The 23468-nt window shown below is 43.0% G+C and overlaps 1 protein-coding gene across 1 annotated transcript in view; it reads left to right on the top strand.

Moving 5' to 3' along the window:
- LRRIQ1 (leucine rich repeats and IQ motif containing 1) overlaps positions 1-23468 on the top strand; it is a 156586-nt gene that overhangs the window by 70258 nt on the left and 62860 nt on the right. Inside the window, exons 18-22 of the mRNA XM_084811788.1 lie at positions 5973-6092; positions 13745-13834; positions 17689-17810; positions 18367-18462; positions 19256-19341. Of these exons, the coding sequence (XP_084667914.1) occupies positions 5973-6092; positions 13745-13834; positions 17689-17810; positions 18367-18462; positions 19256-19341 (514 nt within the window). The remainder of the gene's footprint in view (positions 1-5972; positions 6093-13744; positions 13835-17688; positions 17811-18366; positions 18463-19255; positions 19342-23468) is intronic.

Genomic DNA, 23468 nt, shown 5'->3' with positions numbered 1-23468 from the left:
TTTTCTTGGGCTCCAAGATCACCGCAGATGGTGACTGTAGCCATGAAATTAAAAGACGCTTGCTCCTTGGGAGGAAAGCTATGGCAAACCTAGACAGCATAGTAAGAAGCAGAGACATCACTTTGCCGACAAAAGTCCGTCTAATCAAAGCTATGGTTTTCCCAGTAGTAACGTACGGCTGTGAGATCTGGACTATAAGGAAGGCTGAGCGCCGAAGAATTGATGCATTCAAATTGTGGTGCTGGTCTTGTAAGAAGACTCTTACGAGTCCCCTGGACTGCAAGGAGGTCAGATCAGTCAATCCTAAAGAAAACCAACCCTGAGTGCTCATTGGAAGGACAGATACTGAAGCTCAAATTTTTTGGCCACCTAATGCGAAGCGAAAACTCTCTGGAAAAGACCCTGATGCTGGGAAAGATGGAAGGCAAAAGGAGAAGGGGACAGTAGAGGATGAGATGGCTTGATAGCATCACCAATGCAATGAATATGAACTTGAGCACACTCCGGGAGAGAGCGGAGGACAGGAAGGCCTAGTGTGTTATGGTCCATGGGGTCACAAAGAGTCGGACACGACTGAACAACAATGGCCTGGCTTTTCTTCCCCCAACAGACCTAATAGCAGCTTTGGGGGGGGGGGATTAAATCCCCCTCCCCTATTGCTGCTGTCACTTTCCAATCTGAGAACCTTCCTTGCTCTTTTTAAAAGAAAAATTAGGAGATTCAATCACATTTAGCTTGTATGAACGTCAGACAATGAAGTCCATATCTGGTTACCACTGGCATATTATTAAATAGGCTACTTACACTGATGTAGTTCCATTGAACCTCAGCAACATTTCAGTAGTGTTGAGCATTCTGTGAATTGTGAAATAAATGAAATACTAACCTGCCTCCTAACTTTGAAACAACCTCTTGAGTATGCTAAAGCTTCTTCTGCCCTTTTGAATTTCTCATTGATTTCTCATTACTTTTTAAAGGCAGTGAGTGGAATCCAATATTCCACTTGCTGAGCAGCTTTTGATCCAGTGGATGCCTCTGCTAACAGAAGAGGAAGGGCTAATTTTCACCAATTCCTTCTTCTCCCTGCATCCCCTGAAAAATTTCTATGTGGTTGGGGAACCTTCCAGAACAGTGTGGAAGAAGGTGTAGATAGATTACAGGCTTATTCTTGTTCCACTGGAAACAAAACCCATTCAGCAAATAGAATTGCACCTTTGGATTCCATCCAATAATTTCAGATCACTTTCTAACATACAGGATGTGGTCTACTAGAATTCACTTTGGTTTCAAAAATGAGGCAGGAGGGCGAGAAAAAGAAAGCCTGTTTTTCTTTTTCCCTGAATTCTGAAGATGGACTTTCAGAAAGTCCCAATCAAATGTGCATTTCCAAGCTTAGTCGATCATTATAGCTTACTAGTAGCACAGCAGAATTTCAACTTCAGTGTATCATTGTTAATATTATTATTATTATTATTATTATTATTATTATTATTATTTATTTCATTTCTATACCGCCCAATAGCCGAAGCTCTCTGGGCGGTTCACAAAAACTAAAACCAAACAACACACAATAAAACAATTTAAAATATATAGAACATTAAAACCACAATATAACAATACAACCACAATAAAACCTAGCAGCAGTACAGGAGTTTAAAATACAGATTTAAAACAGCAAAGCTAAAAATTTAGAAAGCTAAAATGCTAAAATGCCTGGGAAAATAAAAAGGTCTTCACCTGGCGCCGAAAGGAGTACAATGTAGGCGCCAGGCGAACCTCACTAGGGAGCTCATTCCAGAGCCGGGGTGCCACAACAGAAAAAGCCCTCCTCCTAGTAGCCACCCGCCTCACTTCCTTTGGCAGGGGCTCACGGAGAAGGGCCGCTGATGATGATCTTAAGGTCCAGGCAGGCACATATGGGAGGAGGCGATCCTTCAGGTAACCTGGCCCCAAGCCGTTAAGGGCTTTGAATGTTAACACCAGCATTTTGAATCGGGCCCGGAAATGGACTGGCAGCCAGTGCAGCTGGAAAAGTACTGGTGTAATATGAGCTCGCAGGCCAGTCCCTGTTAACAATCTTGCTGCCCTATTTTGGACCAGCTGAAGTTTCCGGACCGTTTTCAAAGGCAGCCCCACGTATAACGCATTGCAGTAATCCAGACGAGAAGTTATCAGAGCATGGATAACTGTAGCTAGGCTATCTCTGTCCAGATAAGGGCGTAGTTGGTATACCAGCCTAAGCTGATAAAAAGTGCTCCGTGCCACTGAGTTCATCTGTGCCTCAAGTGACAGTTCTGGATCCAAGAGCACCCCCAAACTACGAACCTGATCCTTTAGGGGGAGTGCAACCCCCTCCAGAACAGGTTGAATATCACCTAGCCGGGCAGATGAACCACCCACTAACAGTACCTCCGTCTTGTCTGGATTGAGTTTCAGTTTATTAGCCCTCATCCAGTCCATTACCGTGCCCAGGCACTGGTTCAGAACAGCCACTGCCTCACCTGGTTTTGATGAGAAAGAGAGGTAGAGCTGGGTGTCATCCGCATATTGATGGCACCTCAGCCCACACCTCCGGATAACCTCCCCCAGCGGTTTCATGTAGATGTTAAACAGCATGGGGGATAGAATAGAGCCCTGTGGAACCCCATGGCACAATTGCCATGGCACAGAGCAATAATCCCCCAGCACCACCTTCTGGAATCGGCCATCCAAGTAGGAGCGGAACCACTGTAGTGCAGTGCCTCCAACTCCCAACCCAGACAACCTATCCAGAAGGATACCATGGTCGATGGTATCGAAAGCCGCTGAGAGGTCCAGGAGAATCAACAGGGTCTCACTCCCCCTGTCCCTCTCCCGGCAGAGGTCATCCCACAGGGCGACCAAGGCAGTTTCCATTCCAAAACCAGGCCTGAAGCCCGATTGAAATGGATCTAGATAATCCGTTTCATTCAAGAGTGCCTGGAGCTGTCCTACAACCACCCGCTCAAGCACCTTGCCCAGGAAGGGGATGTTGGCCACTGGCCTATAATTGTTAACATCCTCTGGGTCCAGGTTAGGCTTTTTCAGGAGTGGTCTAATTACTGCCTCTTTTAAAGCAGCAGGCACCACTCCCTCTCTCAAGGAGGAATTTACAACCTCCTGGACCCAGCCGGACAACCCCTCCTTGTTTGATTTAATAAGCCATGAAGGGCAAGGGTCAAGCACACAAGTGGTCGATCGGACTTGGCCAAGCACCTTGTCCACATCCTCAGGCCTCAGTAACTGAAACTCATCCAATAAAACTGGACCAGACGGTGCTCTGAACGCCTCTACCAATGGAACTGCATTAATGGTGGTGTCCAATTGATGACGAATCTGAGCGACTTTATCCTCAAAGTGCCGCGCAAACTCGTCACAGCGTGCTACCGAGGGTTCCACCGTCTCTCTCCCTGGCCCAGAATGTAACAGGCCACGAACCACTTGGAAAAGCTCCGCCGGACGACACTGAGAAGATGCAATGCTGGTGGAAAAGAACTGCCTCTTTGCCACCCTCACCGCCACAGAGTAGGCTCGATAGTGGGCTCTTACCTGTGTTCGGTCAGACTCAGCACAAGTTTTCCTCCACCTGCGTTCTAGCCGTCTCCCCTCTTGCTTCATTGCCCTCAGCTCAGGTGTATACCAAGGAGCTGGCTAGGCTCTGCTCAGAGGCAGAGGGCGCTTGGGTGCGATCGTGTCAACCGCCCGAGTCATCTCTGCATTCCACAGAGCGACCTGGGCTTCGACAGGAGCACCAGCCATACCAGCAGGAAAATCCCCCAGAGCCCTCTGGAATCCATCGGAATCCATTAATCTCCGGGGGCGGACCATTTTAATAGGTCCCCCACCCTTGCAGAGGGGAAAGGCCGCCAGAAGTCTAAACCTCAGCAGGAAGTGATCTGACCATGACAAAGGGACAGATGTTAATTCCTCTACTTTCAGATCACCATCCTCCTGCCCAGTCGAGAAAACCAGATCAAGCATGTGTCCTTTTATATGCGTTGGGCCGATGACATGTTGGGACAGCCCCATGGTTGTCATGGTGGCCATGAAGTCCTGAGCCGCCCCGGATACAGCGGCCTCGGCATGGAAGTTGAGATCCCCCAGGACCATCATCCTGGGGGTCCTCAACACCAAGTCCGAGACCACCTCCGTCAGCTCAGGCAGGGAGTCCGATGGGCAGCGGGGTGGGCGGTACACCAACAGAATCCCTAATCTGTCCCGGGTACCCAACACAAGGTACAGACACTCAAGATCTGCACTCGAATGAGCAGGAAGCCTGGAGAGGGAGATTGAATTCCTATAGACCACGGCAACCCCCCCTCCCCAGCCCTCAAGTTGGTGTTGGTGCTGCACCGAGTACCCAGGAGGGCACAGCTGGGAGAGAGTGACCCCTCCCAGTTCCCCCACCCAGGTCTCAGTAATACATGCCAGGTCAGCCCCCTCATCCACAATCAAATCATGGATGAGGGAGGTCTTATTTTGGGCCGACCTGGCATTCAGCAGCAGCACCACCAGACCCGAGGGCAGACTGGTAAGGCTGCCAGGAACCATCAGGTTGGGGGAAGAACCAGAAGAGGGGACAGCTGTAAGGTGTCTAGCCCCTCTTCTCCTCAGCTGACCTGTTAATCCCCCAACGCCATACCTCCCCCTGCCCGTGACCACAGTTATGGTGGCACCTCCCCCACCCCCTGAGTTGTCCAATAGTCCTCCCAGGCACATATTAAAATATTAAGATATAAAATATACAACAGTTTAAAAGAATATAAAAGAGATAAAAGAGAACAGCAGAAGCAGGCTCAGGATCACCCGGTGCAGCTGCTGGCTGGTCCTCCTTCCCCAGGCTCCTTCCCGAGCAGCCTCTGGCAGCCCCGCCTTAAGTACCTGTGTTGCCGGGGGCAGAAGCAGGCTCAGGATCACCCGGTGCAGCTGCTGGCTGGTCCTCCTTCCCCAGGCTCCTTCCCCAGGCTCCTGTCAGATATAATCTGACAACATGTCATACTATAAGTAATATAGCAAAACAAATACTGTATCATTATTTATATACATTTAAAGGAAGAGAAAATGGCAGTGCCTTTATTAATTTATGTAATTAGAAATATTTTCAAATCTAAATTCTAAAAGTTTCTAATGCAGAAGTCAAATGCTTAGGGTGGGCATGAGATGTTTTAATACAGATAAAAATATACCTGAACTTTAGAATTGGAGTGTTGATGAATAATAATAAAAAAATACTGTGACATTTATCTGTGAAGTCCATTTGCAGCATAAATTCTTCTCTAAAATTGATCTGCATAGTAATAAAACTAATGCACACATTTATGATATTTCAAATCATTGTGTCATGTTCTTGGTAGTCCTGATGCCTTTGCTGCTTTCCCCCCGATAGTTGGGGTTTTTTTTTGGGGGGGGGGGTTACTGTAAGTCTTTCCCATAAAATAAATTACGTCTTTAAAAATTTAGTCTTGATGGTGATAGTGAAGGTGAAAATGACTGGCCTAAATTAATTGCTGGTACGTCTACATATGTTGTCAGGTGTAATCAGTAGAAATTTTTTAGTTAAGTGTGTTTTTATTTTTGTTCTTAGTGATGTGAAAGTTAACACTTAATTATTTTTCATATATCTTCTCCTCGTAAGCTTATAGTAAGTCCTGAAGGAATTGTCAAATAATTAATTAGTTGACCTTGGTTTGTAGTTGAGGGAGTTTTAGGATTCCATTCTGCTTACTTGAGCCAAGCCTCCAGAGTATTCTGAGTTCTAGACATGTGCTGATATTTAATTTATCTTGTAGTTTTAAATGTCACATAAAGTTCAAAACACAGATCATTGAGCTATTACCAAAAAAAGAAAGAAAGAAAGGCCTACAATGTTTTATCTTCCTAATGGGATAACATAGAGAATCTGGATTTGGATTTGATCTATGGCCTCATATAACATGCTTTACATTTTTGTTTAGGCACTTTGGAAAGGTTTCCGTTTGCGAAAGAAACTAGCCAGTGCTCTCGCAGCTGTTAAAACTTATGAAGTTGAGGATGACTATAGAGAAGTAAATGTGGATGACTTTATGTTTGATGAAGTAAGTAGGATAGTTTAATATTAATATCTGATTTTAAGTTATTTACTACAGTTGTTAAAAACAAGCTTAAATTTTAAAAAATGTAACTGGCTTTAAAGTTGTGTCATTTAAACACCTGGCGAACAAATAACATTTCACATATTTATTGTAATGTACTTTCTTACTGCTTCTTGTGTTACATTATAACTAATAGTTTCCTGTTCTCTAAGCTGTACTATTGTCAACCATGCTAACACTGTCATTCCTTTTGTGGAATTTTGACCAATACAATGCATTTGTAGACCTATTCATAAATACGTGCATTCAGAAAGAGTGAATCATAAGGAGAAGGAGAGTTGTCTGTGTGGAGCAATTGGCCGGGATTGTAATTCCATAAGAAATATTTTTGTCTACAATTTGGGTATCTCAGGTCAGTTGTAGTGTGACAAGAGGGCAGATCAGGAAAAATTGTGAACCAGATCAAAAACACATTGGAAAGTGAGGGGAATGCAGTAATGGCAGGGTGACTTGGTTACATAGGTTTCCTCCCAACGTATGTGATGTTTATCATAGACTGTATTTCACCCTTCCTCCAAAGAGCTCAGAGAAGCATATATGGGGGTTTTCTTAGTTTGTCCTTACAACAAACCTGTGAGAGGTTAGGTTGTATAATAACCCACAGTGAGCTTTATGGGTGAGCGGGGGTTGGGCTCTAAACATCTCATATCCTTAGCCAACATAACCTAGCCACACACAACACCGGCTCTCAGCTTTAGAGTCTGTGAGCTTCTACTTGGCAAGCACAGCACTGAGCCAGGCACCTGTGCTATGTGTGCTTGACTTCCACAAACTCTCAGGCTTGGCTTTCTTATGCATCAAATAACAAAGTATATATGTTGGGAGGGTGCCAGTGGAAGTGAGTGTGCGCACATGCATAACTCAGGGAGAACTTCTAAAAAGGTGGGCAAATAACTAAAAGTAATTGTTACTGAAGAAATCCCTAATGATAGGTAGTGTAGCATAGCATGGTGTTAAAATCATTGATGTATTTATTATTCCAGCTAATACTGTGTTTGCCCCAGATACTGTCTTTTTCCTGTTTAAAGGAAAATATCTCTCTCTCCGCAATTCAACTGTTGCCTAGTCTGTATCATGAACTGAGTGGAGGACCTTAACATCTAAACTGCTGGCAAATTGGAAAGCACTTGGTATTCTGTATTCTGAAATTGCATGGAGAGGGCCTCTGCCAATTGGCATTGGTGTGGAACCCCCAGTACACACAGGAGCTTGTTTTCATGGCAGAGGGAAAGGTCTTGAGCGGCTTCTCCATCATGCTGCTTCTGTGCTAGGTCCCTGTGAATATATGAACTGTTGCTGTGTTTTTCATGGTGTCCTAAACACCCTTGCTCACTGCATGACTAAGATTTCTGGGCTGAGAGCTAATTTAAAGTGGGAGTGATTTGGGGTGGGGGAATTGTTGTAAATCTATCATTGCCTGACTGGGTGTGCTTGCTTCTGTTGCCTTCATAATACTTTCGCAGCCTGTCCACTGTAAACAAACATTATTACAAAGGTACCATATGTCTCCAGTGCTCTCTCTTCTGACATTATACATCCTAATGTATAGGAAAGAAAGTACATGGAACTGCAATTTCTTATACAGTTTGGTGTTTTAGCACTTTTTTTGTTCTAAATTATGTCCAAGGAATACTAGGGTAACTTCGTTCTTGCTATTAAAATAAAAATAGTGAAAAGGGGAAATTATACATACTATTTCAGGGAAAGTTCAACCAATTCTGTCTAGATATTTAAAGGACAAGTTCACCCGATTCTCTCTCGCCATTTACCCAATCATGTATAACCAATCATGGTGATATTTCGCAATTGTAAATTTCAGGTAATAAGTGATGGAAAAAGTTCTACTTCTGGAAAATAATAATGGCTCCAGAATAACTAGGAACAGTGTGGCTAAGAGTAATGGTCCAAAAATCATAGAATCATAGAATATAATCATATCATGTAGTCTTTGTTAAAATAAAGAGCAGTTCCAAAAATCAGTTTCATTTTTGACCAGCATCCAGTATGTCATCTCTTTCCAAAAAAAAGGTGAAATATGAGCTTGTCCTTCTATTTTTCATTAAGAGGGAAATAACGTAGCAGTCCTCGTTTTTGCCAACATGGGTTGTTCTTAACTAGGCCAATATAGAATTTCAGTAATCCTATCTTATGGTATCCAAAAGCTGGGATCACCATCTCAAAGAAATAAATACAACCTAGCGATAGTGCATGAATAGGAGAAAGATGTTGTGGCCACATCATTTAGAGGCTTTAGATGTGAGAGGGAAAGGAGCTGAATCAAAATGAAACACCAGGATTTTACTAACATAAGAGCAATCTGAACAACTAAGGGCAGCTCTGCACTTTATGGAGTACAAGCAATCGATGTGGATGCACTGGTGTTTCTTCCAGCAAATGCATCAAGTGTGAACGTTGTCTTCCATATGTAAACTTTTTATTAGTTTTAGGTTGCAGTCATAGACACACGTACTTAGGAGTGAACCTCATGGGACACGGTGGGACTTACTTTCAGGAAACATGTATAGGCTTGCACTGTTAATGAAGAAACTCACACCAGTGTACTACTATGGCATTTTAGATACACACACACCCATCTTTTTCCTATCTACCTGTCTAACATGCCTTGCTAGAAAAAGAGGAAATGGGTGTACAATATGATCTTTCACCTGAATATGCTTGAGGAAGAAAAAGGGAAATAAAATACAAAGATAAAAATGCAGATGATGGAGGGAAAATCTCTGGGAAAAGTGGGACCAGAAAGGGGTAGGTTTTCTCTGAAACATTCAAGGAACACAGCACATTGAAGTCCGTGCTATCAGAGACCTTCTGTACTGTTTTCCTTCTCTCTTCCTTCTCCTTTTCTTTCATGTGTTTTTAAAGTGTTATTGATTGGCAGGGCCACTCTTTATAATTGCGAACAGCTCAGGATTATTATTTAGGGTGGTTAAAATAAAAAGTGATTGTGAATAGCTCCAAAAGGATCTCTCCAAACTGGGAGAATGGGCAAATGCGGTTCAATGTAAGCAAGTGTAAAGTGATGCACGTTGAGGCAAAAAATCTTTAAGTATAGCCTGATGGGATCTGAGCTAGCAGTGACTGACCAAGAAAGAAATCTTGGGGTTGTGGTGGACAGCTCAATGAAGATGTCAACCCAGTGTGCAACTGCTGTAAAAAGGGCAAACTCCATGTTAGGCATAATTAGAAAAGGGACTGAGAATAAAACTGCCAACATCATACTGCCCCTATACAAATCTATGGTGCGACCACACTTGGAATACTGTGTCCAGTTCTGGTCACCACACCTAAAAAAAGATACTGTAGAACTGGAAAAGGTTCAGAAAAGGGCAACTAAAATGATTGACGGGCTGGAGCATCTGCCCTATGAGAGAAGGTTACAACAGCTGGGATTATTTAGCTTGGAAAAAAGGAGGGTAAGGAGAGACATGATGGAGGTCTACAAAATTATGCATGGTGTGGAGAATGTAGATACGGACACATTTTTCTCCCTCTCTCAAAATACTAGAACCTGGAGTCATCCTATGAAGCTGATTGGTGGGAGATTCAGGACAGATAAAAGGAAGTACTTCTTACACAGCCCATAGTTAAACTATGGAATTTGCTACCACAGGAAGTAGTGATGGCCACCAATTTGGATGGCTTTAGAAGGGGGTTGGACAAATTCCTGGAGGAAAAGGCTATCAATGGCTACTAGTTCTGATGGCTATGTGTTACCTCCAGTCCCAGAGGCAGTGAACCAATGTACACCAGTTGCTGGGGAACATGGGTGGGAGGGTGCTGTTGTCCTCATGCCCTGCTTGTGGGTCCCTGGTCGACAGCTGGTTGGCCACTGTGTGAGCAGAATGATGGATGAGATGGACCTTTGGTCTGATTCAGCATGGCTCTTCTTATTTTCTTAGGATACTTTCTGATTCAGTGAAAACCCACATTAATTCAGGCAAGGGAGGGGTGGACTGCACAGAGGAAAAAGACTATCTCTTTTCCTCTCTTTCCCCTCACATTCCTCAGCTGTGCGGCTACCCCGGAAGAACCAGGTCCGCAGTCTGGGGGCCATTTTAGACTCCCAGCTGTCCATGGAGGCTCAGGTGTTGGCCGTAAGCCGGGCAGTGCTGTACCAACTCCATCTGATATGGTGGCTGTGCCCCTATCTCCCTAACCATCTGCTCCCACCGGTATTTCAGGTCTTGGTCTCCTCTCACCTAGACTTCTGTAATGCGCTGTATGTGGGGTTACCCTTGAATACAGTTCAGAAGTTGCAGCTGATGCAGAATGCGGCAGCCCACCTGATTAAAGGCAGGCATTGGCAAGACCACATCACTCCAGTGCTGAAGGAGTTACTCTGGTTACCAGTTGCTTTCTGGGCCCAATTCAAGGTGTTGGCATTGACCTTTAAAACCCTATTTGGTTCCAGCCCAGTCTATCTTAAGGAGTGCCTCCAACAACACCAGGGATGCCACTCAACGAGATCAGTCTCAGTAGGCCTTCAGTCTGTCCCATCAGCCAGGACAGCTAGCCTGGTGAGGACTAGGAAGAGGGCCTTTTCTGTGGTGGCCCCCACTCTGTGGAATTCCCTCCCTAGTGACCTCTGCCATGCCCTCTCTTTGATGAGCTTTCACCAGGCTTTAAAAACCTGGCTGTTCAGGCAGGGATTTGGGGTGGGTTAGGATTTTTTAGAGCAGTGTTTTCTTATTTTGTTTTGTTCAGTTGATTATATAAATTCATTGTATATTGTGTTGTTATTAGTATTGTACGCTGCCTAGAGTGGCTGGGTAGCTGGCCAGATGGGTGGCTAATAAATCTAGTAAATAAATAAATAAGCAAACAAACAAATTTGGGGAGCACAAGAGACTTTGCATATCTGTGGAGCTGAAGAGGGAAGATCTGGCCATATTTCCAAAAGGGGCAAAGAGAAGGAAGAAGAGAGGGAACTAAGGTGAAAATAATGTGAAAGATCATGCTGTAGATACCCATTTCCTTTTTTGTAGACAAGCATGTGAGTTAGGTTTCAGAAACTGTGATTTAAATCCAGTGTTGCGTTAGTGGGTGTCTGCTAGCGTGATGAGATTTTCTTCCTGTCTCTTCCTCCCTGCAGCCCTCTGTGCTATCTGAAAATATGCTCTGGAGGGTTTCCCAGGGGGCTGCTGGAGAAGAGGAGGGGAAGTCATCTCCCTCGAGCAGTTCTGCCCATGCACCTTCTTCTATGAGCAGAATGACACCACTGGATACAACCCACAAACAGGAAGACTGGCAGAAGTAAGGGAAAGTAATAGTTGTATCCAACTGTGTCTATCTGCCAATGAAACAGACACCATTGCTGGAACAAGTACCCCCTGCTCTTTAGCCCTCCGTGCTCCTCAAATCTGCATGGAAGGGTTGGAGTACCATCTGAGCAGATACCCTGCACAGGAGATGCATGGGGGAGATAAGGAAGTGGAAGTCCCATTGCACAAGTGGATGTCTCCACATGTGGCATTGGATGAAACCCTATGGTTGAGCAGAGTAAGATAGGAACTGAGGTGGGATGTTTGGACTGGCATTTCACACCCATTTGCTATGGCTAGGCATGTACGTTAAATCTGTTCCATCTATGTTTCCTGGATTGCCAGGCATTTTTCATTCTGTCAGCTCATTGACAGAGTTGGATTGTTTTAGGGATGTACAAGAATTTTGTGCCAGTTTACAAATGTGCATTTGTGTTAATATGCACTTGCATTGATGTGCATTAGCATAAGTGTGCACTTGTGCAAATCCCCCCCCCCCCAAGTAAAAAACCCAGTCTACAAGCCCATGAAATCTGCACAACTCGGAAAAGTGGGCCCACTGCAGAATCTGCAGGTCAGATTCATATAAATCTGAACTCATCTGAATCTAATGCAGGTTTCTCCAACATCCCTAGCTATAGTTCTTCATTATGGTGGGCAGGGGGATTGGCTGTGGCTGAAAGAGAGAAAGGATGGATATGAGGGCTCTGTGGTACATGAGCAAAGGTAGCGGAGGAAGAGGAAAGGTAGCAGAAGAAGGAGGAAGCAGAAGGCTTAGAAAGGAATGGGTGGATTATGGATGAACAGATTTGGTAAAATCTGTTCTGTCTGCATTTTGCAGATTTCCACATGCCTTTCGTTCCATGGTCGGCTCATTGATGGAGTTTCCCAAATTTGCACAAATTCACATCTGTGCAAATTCACACTTGGAAAATCTGCAACACACACACCCCACACGCATTTTCATGCTTTAGCCTATGGGTGAAACGCGCATTTTCAGCCAGTGGTTATTTTTATTTTACGTATTTTTCTACAAGTAAATTTGCATAACATTCTAGAAAGTAAAAAAAAAGCTGTCTGCAAATCTGTGGAATCCATGCAGCTTGGGAAAAGCTGGTCTGCTGTGGAATCCACAGGCTGAATTCAGAGAAATCTGAACTTACTTGATTCAGTTGTGGATTTCTCCAACACCCCTAGAGTAGATGCAAAGGACAAAGGAAAAGGAGGTAGGCTAGATTAGTTAGGATGCCTAGAAAAAGGAAAGTGCTGTGGAGACAGCAGTGATCTAAGGACTGGGACAGATACAATGACAAACAGGCAAGAGAGCTAAGAAACAAAGGTATGAAGGAAGGAAGGGTCAAGGGGAAGGAAGGTGGGATGGTGGGACAAAGGTATCTGGAAACAAAGGATTGGTTTAGGCACATTCCTGTCCATTCTGCTGAAGCTCACCTTTATGGCAGCATTTGTGTACACGTTTGCACCATCTGGTGGGCATTCTGCTTTTGCTAACATAATAATAAACAGACAGAAGGATGCTCCACAGCTTGCAATAATAGAAGTCCTGGTGCAATAGCAGGTCATTGCAAGCAGGTACAGGAGGGCTGGCCCTACTATTAGGCAGAGTAAGGCAGCTGCCTCAAGCGGCAAATCTTGAGGGATGGGAAGTGGCAGCAAGGTGTTGGAGGAAAGAGCTGTATGTTTTCCACACAGCCTACTCTACACCCCCTAAGTTCCCCTCCTGCCCTTGGGTAGTAGAGGCAGCCAACATTAAAGTAAGATTCAGCTGCCAGTCTTATCAGCTCATGTACATGGAATTGCAGGGTGGTGGTGGGGGTGTTATCTTGTCCTTTGTCTCAGGCAGCAAAATGTTTTGGGCCAGCCCAGAGGCATAAGGTTTTGGCTGCCAGTTGGAAAGGAAATTAGCTCTGCAATTCCAAATTTTACAAAAATTCCTGAGTGGCATTTTTATATATAAAAACCAGAACATGCAGAAGGCATCTTTTTAGGCTCAGATGTGGCTCTGTCAACATTAGTGGCTAAATAGCAATTGTTGTTTTTCAAACATAATTAGAATCCAGATTGTTCCCACTGAAATAACTGTAATTTGGTGGTGGGAGTTAAAATTTATAAATTGATCCCAAACCTTTTCTTATGGCTTTACTAAGTATGATTGCGCTACAGGTGACAATTCTAATATACGGCCCTGAAACAACAGCATGCAACACGGTCAAAATAGTACTTTATAAAAGTTATCAAAACGTAACTGATATTATCCTTGCACGATTGACTTTATTTATTTATTTATTTTTTAAACAGGCTGTCATACAGAACGAATGGCCAGCTTTGGATTCCACCCACTTCCTTTCACAAACACCACTATTCTCAGACCGATTGCCCTTGCCAAAGGTAACATGTCACAGAAACTTTCTTCGTCTTTGGCCTTTGTTCATTCCTTGAGGATCTTGCTGCAGTTGGTGTGATTAATATTGCAATTTATTGACTGAAAAAACATAATTACTTTTAGAAGCCTCTGACTTCCTCCTCCCCCCCAGATGTAATTTTTCATGTAGCTTTTCTTTCATTTGCTTAATTCCCCCCCCCCCTTTATTTTGGATTTCTTTCAACACTTTCCTTCACAGTAGCAAAAAAGAAAAAGAAAAGATGATGTGCCTCAGCTGCAGATTTGGCAATGGATTAAAAATTGGTAGTTGACAGTGCTTTAAAAATACTGAAGCCTGCATTATATGGCAACAGCTGAGGATTTTCAGAGCAGCTAAAGATCATTGAACTGTAATGTCTGTTAGCTATTTGATAAACTTTGAAGTTTCAGCTTTATGTTATGTTTAATTCTCTTTTCTGTACGCAGTGTGTTCCCAACAACATTTGTGTTAGCAGTAAGATAGAAAATAGTCATAAACTGCAGACAATAGTGCTTAATGTATGTTAATTTTTCTCTGATGGGAGTAATTAAATGGAAGTCTTGCATCCTTGTCTGAAGCACACTTCCTTGGAAGTGAATTCACTGATTCCAAGTGGGATTCTTCTCCAAGTAAATGTGTTTTAAGTTCAGAGTGCTAGCCAGTGCTTTCAGGACTGTAGCTTTCATTTTAATTTCAAACTGCTTCCAGATCATAACCTGCTCGCATCTTAGGTACTTTGGGATGGTTAAGTGCCTTCCAGATTATTGCAAAATGACTGGATCCTGTTAAAGTCCGTGGCTGTGATCCAACAAAATGGAATGTGCATGAGGGAGAATTGCACACACAGCCGGATGTTTCTTTGAAGTTTCCACCAAGGCTGTGCTTATACTGCAACAAAGGCCAGCTTTGGGGTTTAAAATGCATCTTGCCTTTGCAAGATGCAGCTGTGGTGAAAACCTCAAACTTCCGGCCTCACAGGGTTTTCTCGTGTGTGTGTGTGTGTGTGTGTGTGTGTATTACTTGTGTCATGGCCTACAGGTGTAGTCTGTGCAAAATACAACAGGGCTGGTCTACACATTTTGTTATTCTTGTGGCATACCACTTTGATGTGCTGGCTTTCCTTGTCCTCTGGCATAATTTCTAGTAATACTTGTCACGTAGGTCTATGGTTCATGTGGAAAGTTTATTCACCAACGCTATATATTACTGAAAGCATCATTCATTGATCAAGAAACTTTCCTTGTGATCCAGAAGATCTACACATTTAGCTTCGCTAATTGTTACAGCAGGGTGAAGAATCTCACCACATGAAAGCACCTTACCATGGAAATAACTTTCAACGTGGGGTTGACTTGAAGAGACAACATGGAAGTTTCAGCTAATGAAAAGATGTGACTCTCCTTATGAATATTGGGAGGCATGCACATATTCAGCCTGTGTTACATCATCTGCACAGGCTGCCAGTGATCTTCCAGGCAAAACCAAAGCTGCTGGTTTTAACCTTTAATATCCTTCACAGTCTGAGACCTACACATCTTAAAGACCACCTATCTCTATCTCAGCCACCTTGCCAATTATATTCCTCAAATCAGGCCCTGCTTTATATTTCAGTAGTGAAGAAAGTGAGAAGCTCCATTTCTAGAAGCAAGGCCTTTCCAGTGATTATTCCGAGGATGTGTAATAGTCTTCCTTCAGAGGTGCAATGTTGGAGTGCTTTAGTTGCTTCAGAAGGGGCATTGGGACTCCTACTTTGGTTGGCTGTTGGTTCGGTTGGCTAGGTTTTACATGACTTTCATTGGTCAAACTCTGAGAGACAGTAGAAGCTGTTTTTTCTATTGTGTTTTTATTGGTATTATTATTCTGATCTTTAAAGCAGGGGTCCCCAACCTTTTTTGGCCTGTGGACACATTTTGAGTCCTGACAAAGTACCATGGCCACTGTGCAGGCGTGGCTACTCACAAAATGGCCACCATGGAGGGGGGCATGGCTACTTACAAGATGGCCTTTGGGGGGTCACATCAGAAAGACGACAAGACTGCAAAATAGTTCAAATATGAAATAATTTACTAACAAATAAATAAAACAAATAAATATCTAAACATGATCAACAAATAGTTATAACAGAAATATGAACATCCAAACATCCCTGCCATAGAAATACAAACATCCAAACTTACCAGCACAACCACAGCACGCACAGAAGGATCAGGGGCATGGATCATCACAGTTTTTTAATGAGTTCTCCCACAAACGAACCTGAAATTGCAGCTCACATTGCAGTTCTGTGAGTTTAAGGTGGTTTGGGGGAGATCATATGTAGAAATCATGAGTAAGAGAGTGCCCATTTTTAATCCTACTGAGAAACTCAACTTTAAAAATAACAATGATGCTTGTGTGGCATCATAAAAGACCACTAACATGTTAGTACTAACTGGCATAAGCTTTCATAGGCTATAGCCAACTTCAGTCTCACACACACAAAGACACTCCATATCACATAAGTGCATGCACACACACACACAGAGAGAGAGAGAGAGAGAGAGAGAGAGAGATGTGCCATTGAGGAGTCTCCAAAAACATGATGGTGAAAGGATTGAGCTAAGCACGGATGCCTCTCTGCCAGAAAGGGCAGAGGAGGGCCAGGAAATTTGGGGTGGACAGAAACAACATTGAGGGAAGAGAGTGGGGAAATGCCCTAGCTTCGCCCATGCCACCTGCCCACCACATGAAGTGCCAATGCTGGCAGCCACCACCAACAGAAAGGAGTTGGGTGGGGAAGCAAGCAGCGAAAGGCTCTGGCTTCCCCCCTCCCCCATAAAAGGCCTCTGCTGCCATGCACTGCGAAACAAACAAGCAGGGCTGGATGGAGCAGCCAGCAAGCCCAGAAATCTAGCACGCAAAATGAACAAGAACTGTGTAGGCATGTTAGCAAGCATGCAAAAAAAATCATTAACTTTGCACATGCTCTTCACATGCACCAAACAACATCCAGAGTACTGCAGCAAACACAAAGCAGGCGGCCATGGGGGAGAATGGGAAATGCCCCCACATCACTACCACTCTAAACACAAAAGCCTGGTGGTAAAGCAACATGAGCAGATGAATGAACAGGATGGAAATTCCATTGCTTTATCCACCAACCTTCCACAAACAAAGAGAAGGGCACAGAGGACATGCACCACAACTCCCAATGCAGAGAAACGAAGAGTTGGAGACTGAGCACCATCCCCCTCACTCCAAACAATGCAGATAGGAGGGTGAGCAAGCAGGCAGGAAATGCCTTCTCTTTGCCTGTGTTCCCCTCTCAGATGGAAAAGATCCCAGCCAACTTAGTCCCATCTCAATACTGCTGGTTTGCATTCAAGGGGAACACTTACCTTTCCCTTCCAACACAGCTACCCACTGCTCACACCTGCTCCTAGCAGGCACAGAATGTGAGTAAGGATGATGTAACCTATTACTTTGGCCAATCAGAGAGCAAACGGACATGTCAAAACTGTGAGGTCCATAGACATAAAATATAGACCAACCAGGTCCATAGACTTAAAAATATAGAGCAACAAGGAAGTTTGCAGACATGCCTTGTACACATATAAATAACCTCGAGGGCAACATTAAAGGCCTCATGGGTGCACCTGCACCCTCTAGAGCCCTATTAGGGACCCCTGTTTTGAAGTATTTATTAAGTTACTTGTAGGCTGCCTTGAGCCTAAGGGAAAGAACAGCTTATAAATGTTTTAATTAAATGAAGGTAATGTATAAGTCAACCCTTATTCTTTTTTCATGCCCAAGTAGTACTAAATAACTATTTATTTAAACATTTTTCTTTCCATTTTCAAGTCTAATGAACCTGCAAGACATGAGGACAACTCACATCATTTAAAGCATCCTCCACATAAAACTTGGCAGCTTAAGGAAAGGCTAAAACCATCCTTGTCGGGAAACAGCCAGATTAGTAACATGTAAGTCAAATAAATTGCTTCAAATGCTGCTGTCTGTAGCTAACTGCACCCTGATGAGAACCAGAATAGGTACTGGAAGACTAATTAGAACATCTTGTTGCTGCCTTGCTATTTTTAATTCATGTGATTAATTACATTTTAAGCACATGTGCTTCTAAATAAAATGGCACAAATCACATGCAGAATAGTAACTCTAATGAGCCAGTGTTTGCTCATTATTTTTTTAAGTACTAAAAACTCATGTCCTAAAATTTAAAAAAGCACAACATTAAGTAGGCCTTAAAATGCAGATAGCTAAGATAGATCTGGAAAGATGGTTTTCTTACAGCTCTGCATTCCTTTGTAGAAAAATCTTGAGATGTGCTTCAATTAATTAAAGTGTAAACATTTCATATAGAAGTCTGACCTATTACTCTCCAAGATAAAGTCTTCTTGGACCATTAAAATAGATTTATTTCTGAGTTTCAGAAGGCATAGGCACTTTGTAGCATAATAAAGGCTGCAGAGACTTCTGTTAGTAGGCTAGCTTTCAACATCTTTTGGTTACCTTCCTCAGGTCAGAGAACAGCACTCTCTCATGGCTCTCCAACATGCAGCTCCCTCAAAAGTCATCACTAAGATTAGAAAAAGAAGAAAAAATTTCAGAAGAATGGTATGTTCAGTTCATTGTGCTTACATTTTTAATGACAACTATTTCCTTAGGCTTGAAACTTTAGATTTAGGTGAATGCCACTTTAGCTGTTGATGTCCTAATCCAAAGTACTTGTCCTGCTGTGTCCTGTGACATTATATCATCCTTGCAATGTGATGGGCTCAGCATTAGGTCTTCTGATACTGCGTCAGCATAACTAATGGTAATCCTATACTGAGGACAGATGTGCAGCTGCTGCAGTTATAATGGTTGTATTGAGGCAAGTAGATTCATACTTCAGCATTTGTGAAATATGGCATCAATATCTGTGAGAGTTGTTGCCTGTTCTGCAGTCAGCATTGAGTGTAATTTTGTGCAGTTGTGCATGCATAAGACTTGTCAATTTCAGTGGGCGAACAATAGTGTAACCATATAGAGAACTGAAGCTTATGCTAAGCACTGCATATATATTTCAGGTGTAGTATACACTATGCTCATATTATGTGAAACAATGGAATATATGGAATCCAGAAAGCCACACATGTGTTCTCCATGTGCACACAAGCTATTCAGGCCCTTCCCTCTCACCTGCCCTTTGCCCTCTCTGAAAAGCCTTACCTGAATGTCAGAACACTCTCTGGAGCAGCGTTCGATGTGGCAGGAGGGCTGCAACCTGAAGGGAAAATTGTTGACCCTTCCATGTGTGCACAGAAGCTCCTTAGGAGCATGGAAGGGGTTCTGTGGATACCAGACTGTATGTTTAGTAGATGCACATTTCTGTTTGCCCAAGTGACTACAATCACCTTTCTTTTAGGGGTTTTAAAGATATTTCTACTGCACAGCTGATGCTAAAGAGAGCACATAAAATGAAAGCAAAGAAATCTACTACTAAAAAGCTTGGTGAGTAAATATGCCTGCTAAACTATGTGATATAAATTACTTAAATAGATATATGTATATTTGTGCTTCTAAAAAGAGGACTTCTTTCTTTTAAAAGTACGGAGTGTGATCCATAGACAAACCCTAAGATGATTGATATTAATGGGATTTGAGCTTAAGTATAATTGATTTCACAGAGACGTAGGCACAACTAACTTTCTCTGAATTGCAGCGAGTTGCTACAGTCCACCAAATTGTGCAAAGTGGGGTGCGATGGACAACGGCTCCTTCCCACTAAACAAAAGCCCCTCATACCTCATACAGTCAAAGAACGGGGGGGGGGGGGTTAAAATGATGATGACCAATGGCTGTGTACTGTTGAATACATTTATGAATATATATATATATATATATATATATATATATATATATTTCCAGCAGCAATCAATTTTATTTTTGAAAGATGTTTGTGCTCTATATTTAAAAAGAAGAAATGATAGTTCCTAAGGTGAAATTTATTTTAAAAAAATAACATATTTTAATCCACCCAGGAACTTTTGTCAGGAGAATGCCTCCTAGGAACTGTGGAGTTTGCTTGCTGGGTATGAATGTTAGATAAGAATTTTTATTGGTGTGTGTGTGTGTGTGTGTGTGTGTACATGCATGTGTGTTTGTAAATAAAGTGTTCTCCATCAATCACCTGTGTGATGCAGTGAGAGCCAGTGTGGTGCAGTGACTAGAACGTTGGACTGGAAGTCGGGACATCTGGGTTCTAGTCCCCACTCAGCCATGGAAGCTCACAGGGTGACTTTGGGCCAGTCACAGACTGTCAGCCCAACCCACCTCACAAGGTTGTTGTTGTGAGGATAAAATGGAGGAGGAAGACTATGTATGCTGCCTTGGGTTCCTTGAGGCGGAAAAAAGACGGGATATAAATTAGGGATGGCGGAGAATTTCTCCCGAAACTTTGGGGGGCCAAGCGCCAACGCATTCGGCCCCCCGAAATCGGCGGTGAAATTCTCCGCCCCCCCCCCCCAGGACGGGACTTACCTTTGACGAATGTCCCTCCCGGCGGCGGGTCCCGGCAGCGGTTCGGCGGCGGTTCGGCGGGGGCGGCGGCCGGTCTCCCAACCAGCTGCCGCCGCCGCCATTGCAAAAAAAAAAAAACTAAAGTAAAAAAAAAAAAACACCCGTGATAGGCTACGTAACGATTTACGTAGCCTATCACGGCTAGATTTCCAAAGACAGCCGTGATAGGCTACGTAAATCGTCACGTAGCCTATCACGGGTGACTTTGAAAAAAAAAAAAGCACGTACGCAAATGGCGGCGGCCCATGGGCGCCGCCATTTGCGTTCCTTATTTTAGCACATCTAGTCTACGTAAAGATTTACGTAGACTACGGCGAAAATAAGGGCATGCTATTTGCGTTGCCCTTATTTTCGCCGTAGTCTACGTAAATCTTTTTTATAAATAATGAACGCAATAAGAAACGTATAAGGAACGCAAATGGAACGCAATAAGGAACGCAAATGGCGGCGCCCATGGGCCGCCGCCATTTGCGTACCCGCTTTTTTTTTTTTTCCAAAGTCACCCGTGATAGGCTACGTGATGATTTACGTAGCCTATCACGGCTGACTTCGCAAATCTAGCTGTGATAGGCTACATAAATCGTTACGTAGCCTATCACGGGGTCTTTTTTTTTTTTTACTTTTTGTTTCGCGGCCGGGGAGATGGGGCGCTTCTCCCCTGCCTGAATTTCGGCCGGGTGAGGCGGGAAGCCTCCCCCCCGGCCTGAATTTCGGCCGGGCGAGGCAGGAAGCCTCCCCCCCTTCGCCTGAACTTCGGGGGGAAAAGCGAAGCGCCTCCCCCTCACCGTGAAGCCAAGCTGCGAAAAGGTAAGTGACTTTCGTACATCCCTAATATAAATGTAATAAATAAATAAATAAATAAATAAATAAATAAATAAATAAAATCACCTGAATCTCTAGAGGTATTTGTAATCCTTGCTGTTCTTCTAGAATCTGCTCTCAGGCCATTGCTGCAGCATTTGAATAGCTATTCACAAAGTACTAGTATTTATACGTTTTCCTGATTCCACAAGTGCTATTCAAGGCATTCTGGGTGATGGTTGATTGTTTCATGGATATGGAGAGTCGGCTGTCATTATTTTTGCTTAAATATTTAGAATATACTGAAGATCTGATACTTCTGCAGACTGATATTTCTAGAAAGGATGAACACCCCCTGTGCCAGATAATCAGATTCTTTCATATTTATCAGCTGTAATTTTCTTTATAGATTTAGGAAGGGGTTTTTTCCTAATCATGTAGACTAACTCATCTCAAAATGTCTGGAGATATATATTGTCTTTGATGTTTGCTCTTGAATGCATAAACAGTGTGTGTGTGTGTGAGAGAGAGAGAGAGAGAGAGAGTATAAGGATGATGGAAGTGCTCTTTTTGGCCATTTTATTTAGCCTTTAGTGCAATATCTCTGCTGTACACTGCAATCAGCTCAAGAACATGAATTAATTGCATAAAGGATCTGGAGGGGAGGGGAATGTGACTTAAGCTGTATCACAATTGCTGAGTTTCTTATGGCCAAATCATATTCACCTTCAAGAAATGCACTTTAAAACCATGACCATGTGGCAAAAGAAAAGAAAATAGAGGGAGCCCCAAAAGAGTGCAGACAAGTTCACCAGTTCTCATGGCCTCCCACCTTGTTCTATCATACTATTCAGGGGAAGGAAGAACCATATCTGGTGTCCAGCTGAATCTTTCACATATGTACAACTTGGTGGCCCACATATCATTTGTAATTAATGGAACCCATTGGAGTGTATCATCTTTTTTCCATATGTGGTCTGTTTTGTGTTATTATTTATGATCCAGTCATAAATGGTTATTTCTTAAAGCATATCAAAGTCAGCTATTCTGTTTTTGTTTCCTATAAAGGACTTCTGGATATTCCAATAGTAACAAGATTGGGAATACTTTTCTTGTATGTTTTTACATTTCCCTTCTAAAAAGTGTTAATTTCATAACTGGATGTGAATATAATCAGTATATAACCAGACAGCTGTTGTAGCATAATGGTTAAGAGCATCAGCTGTGAGCTGGAAGTCATTGGAAGTCAGTTCAGCCTAATTTCAGTTCACTGGATATGGCTTTATCCATAATATGAGGCTAATACTGCTGGCTATTAGAGGTCTGCTATAAGGATGACTGAGATTACGTATCTGAAATGCTTTGAACACTTATTAAAAATGTTGTATAAATTATAAAGTTTTACTTTTTAAATGGAATAAACCTTTACAAAAGTGGTGAAGGCATAGTGTGGACAGCATGTCCCTGTTGTTTGCTGCAAGTGACTAAGACTAAGTCTTAAACACACTCATGCAATGAACCAGAAACAACCTAAACTTTTACAGATTTTGGCTTGACTGGCAAGACAATGCCATATCTCTTCAAGATCCAAGCTGCTCTACCTTATCACTACCTTAGTCCAGGGATGGGGAAACTGTGGCCCTCCAGACTCCAACTCCTATCAGCCCTTGCCAGCATGGTCAGTGGTCAAGGATGATGGATTGTAGTTCAACAGCATCATAAGGGTGACAGGTTCCCCATCCCTGCTTTAATCCATTCCTATGAGTCCAGTCACACATAATTCCCATTGAGATCAGTCAGACTTGAATTGGTAGCTGTGTATTTAAGTCCCATTGATTTCAGCACATGTAACTTTCTCAGGCCTGTATCTCTGTATCTGGACCACCTCACATGAAAACCTTTTCCAATACAAATGATAATTTCTGTGTGAGAAATGGCATATACTCTTGCATGTATGCTGGCAAGTATGTCTGTTTTACACATTCATGCCACAAGAATCCCTGACTGGTGGCAGGTTCCCAAAGACTGCATATGTGTGGAATAATCACCTGTGGTGGTATACGCATAGTATATGGAGTTTCTTACATGGAAGTGGTATCCATATGAATTAGTCCTCTTTTTTAAGGGTTTCTGTAAACTCCTGGCTATATAGAAGGTAGTTTTAGATTGCTGTGTTAAAAATGTATATACCTCCTAATGTAGTGCTCAAGGTTATTACAAACAGACTAAAATAAAATCAGCATTAAATAGAAACTTCT

The sequence above is a fragment of the Heloderma suspectum genome, chromosome 7, assembly GCF_057233095.1.
Source record: "Heloderma suspectum isolate Gila_16-S chromosome 7, 16-S_ref, whole genome shotgun sequence".
Lineage (NCBI taxonomy): Eukaryota > Metazoa > Chordata > Lepidosauria > Squamata > Helodermatidae > Heloderma > Heloderma suspectum.
Note: the sequence above shows the minus strand (reverse complement) of the source record. Positions and strands in the feature narration are given on the sequence as shown.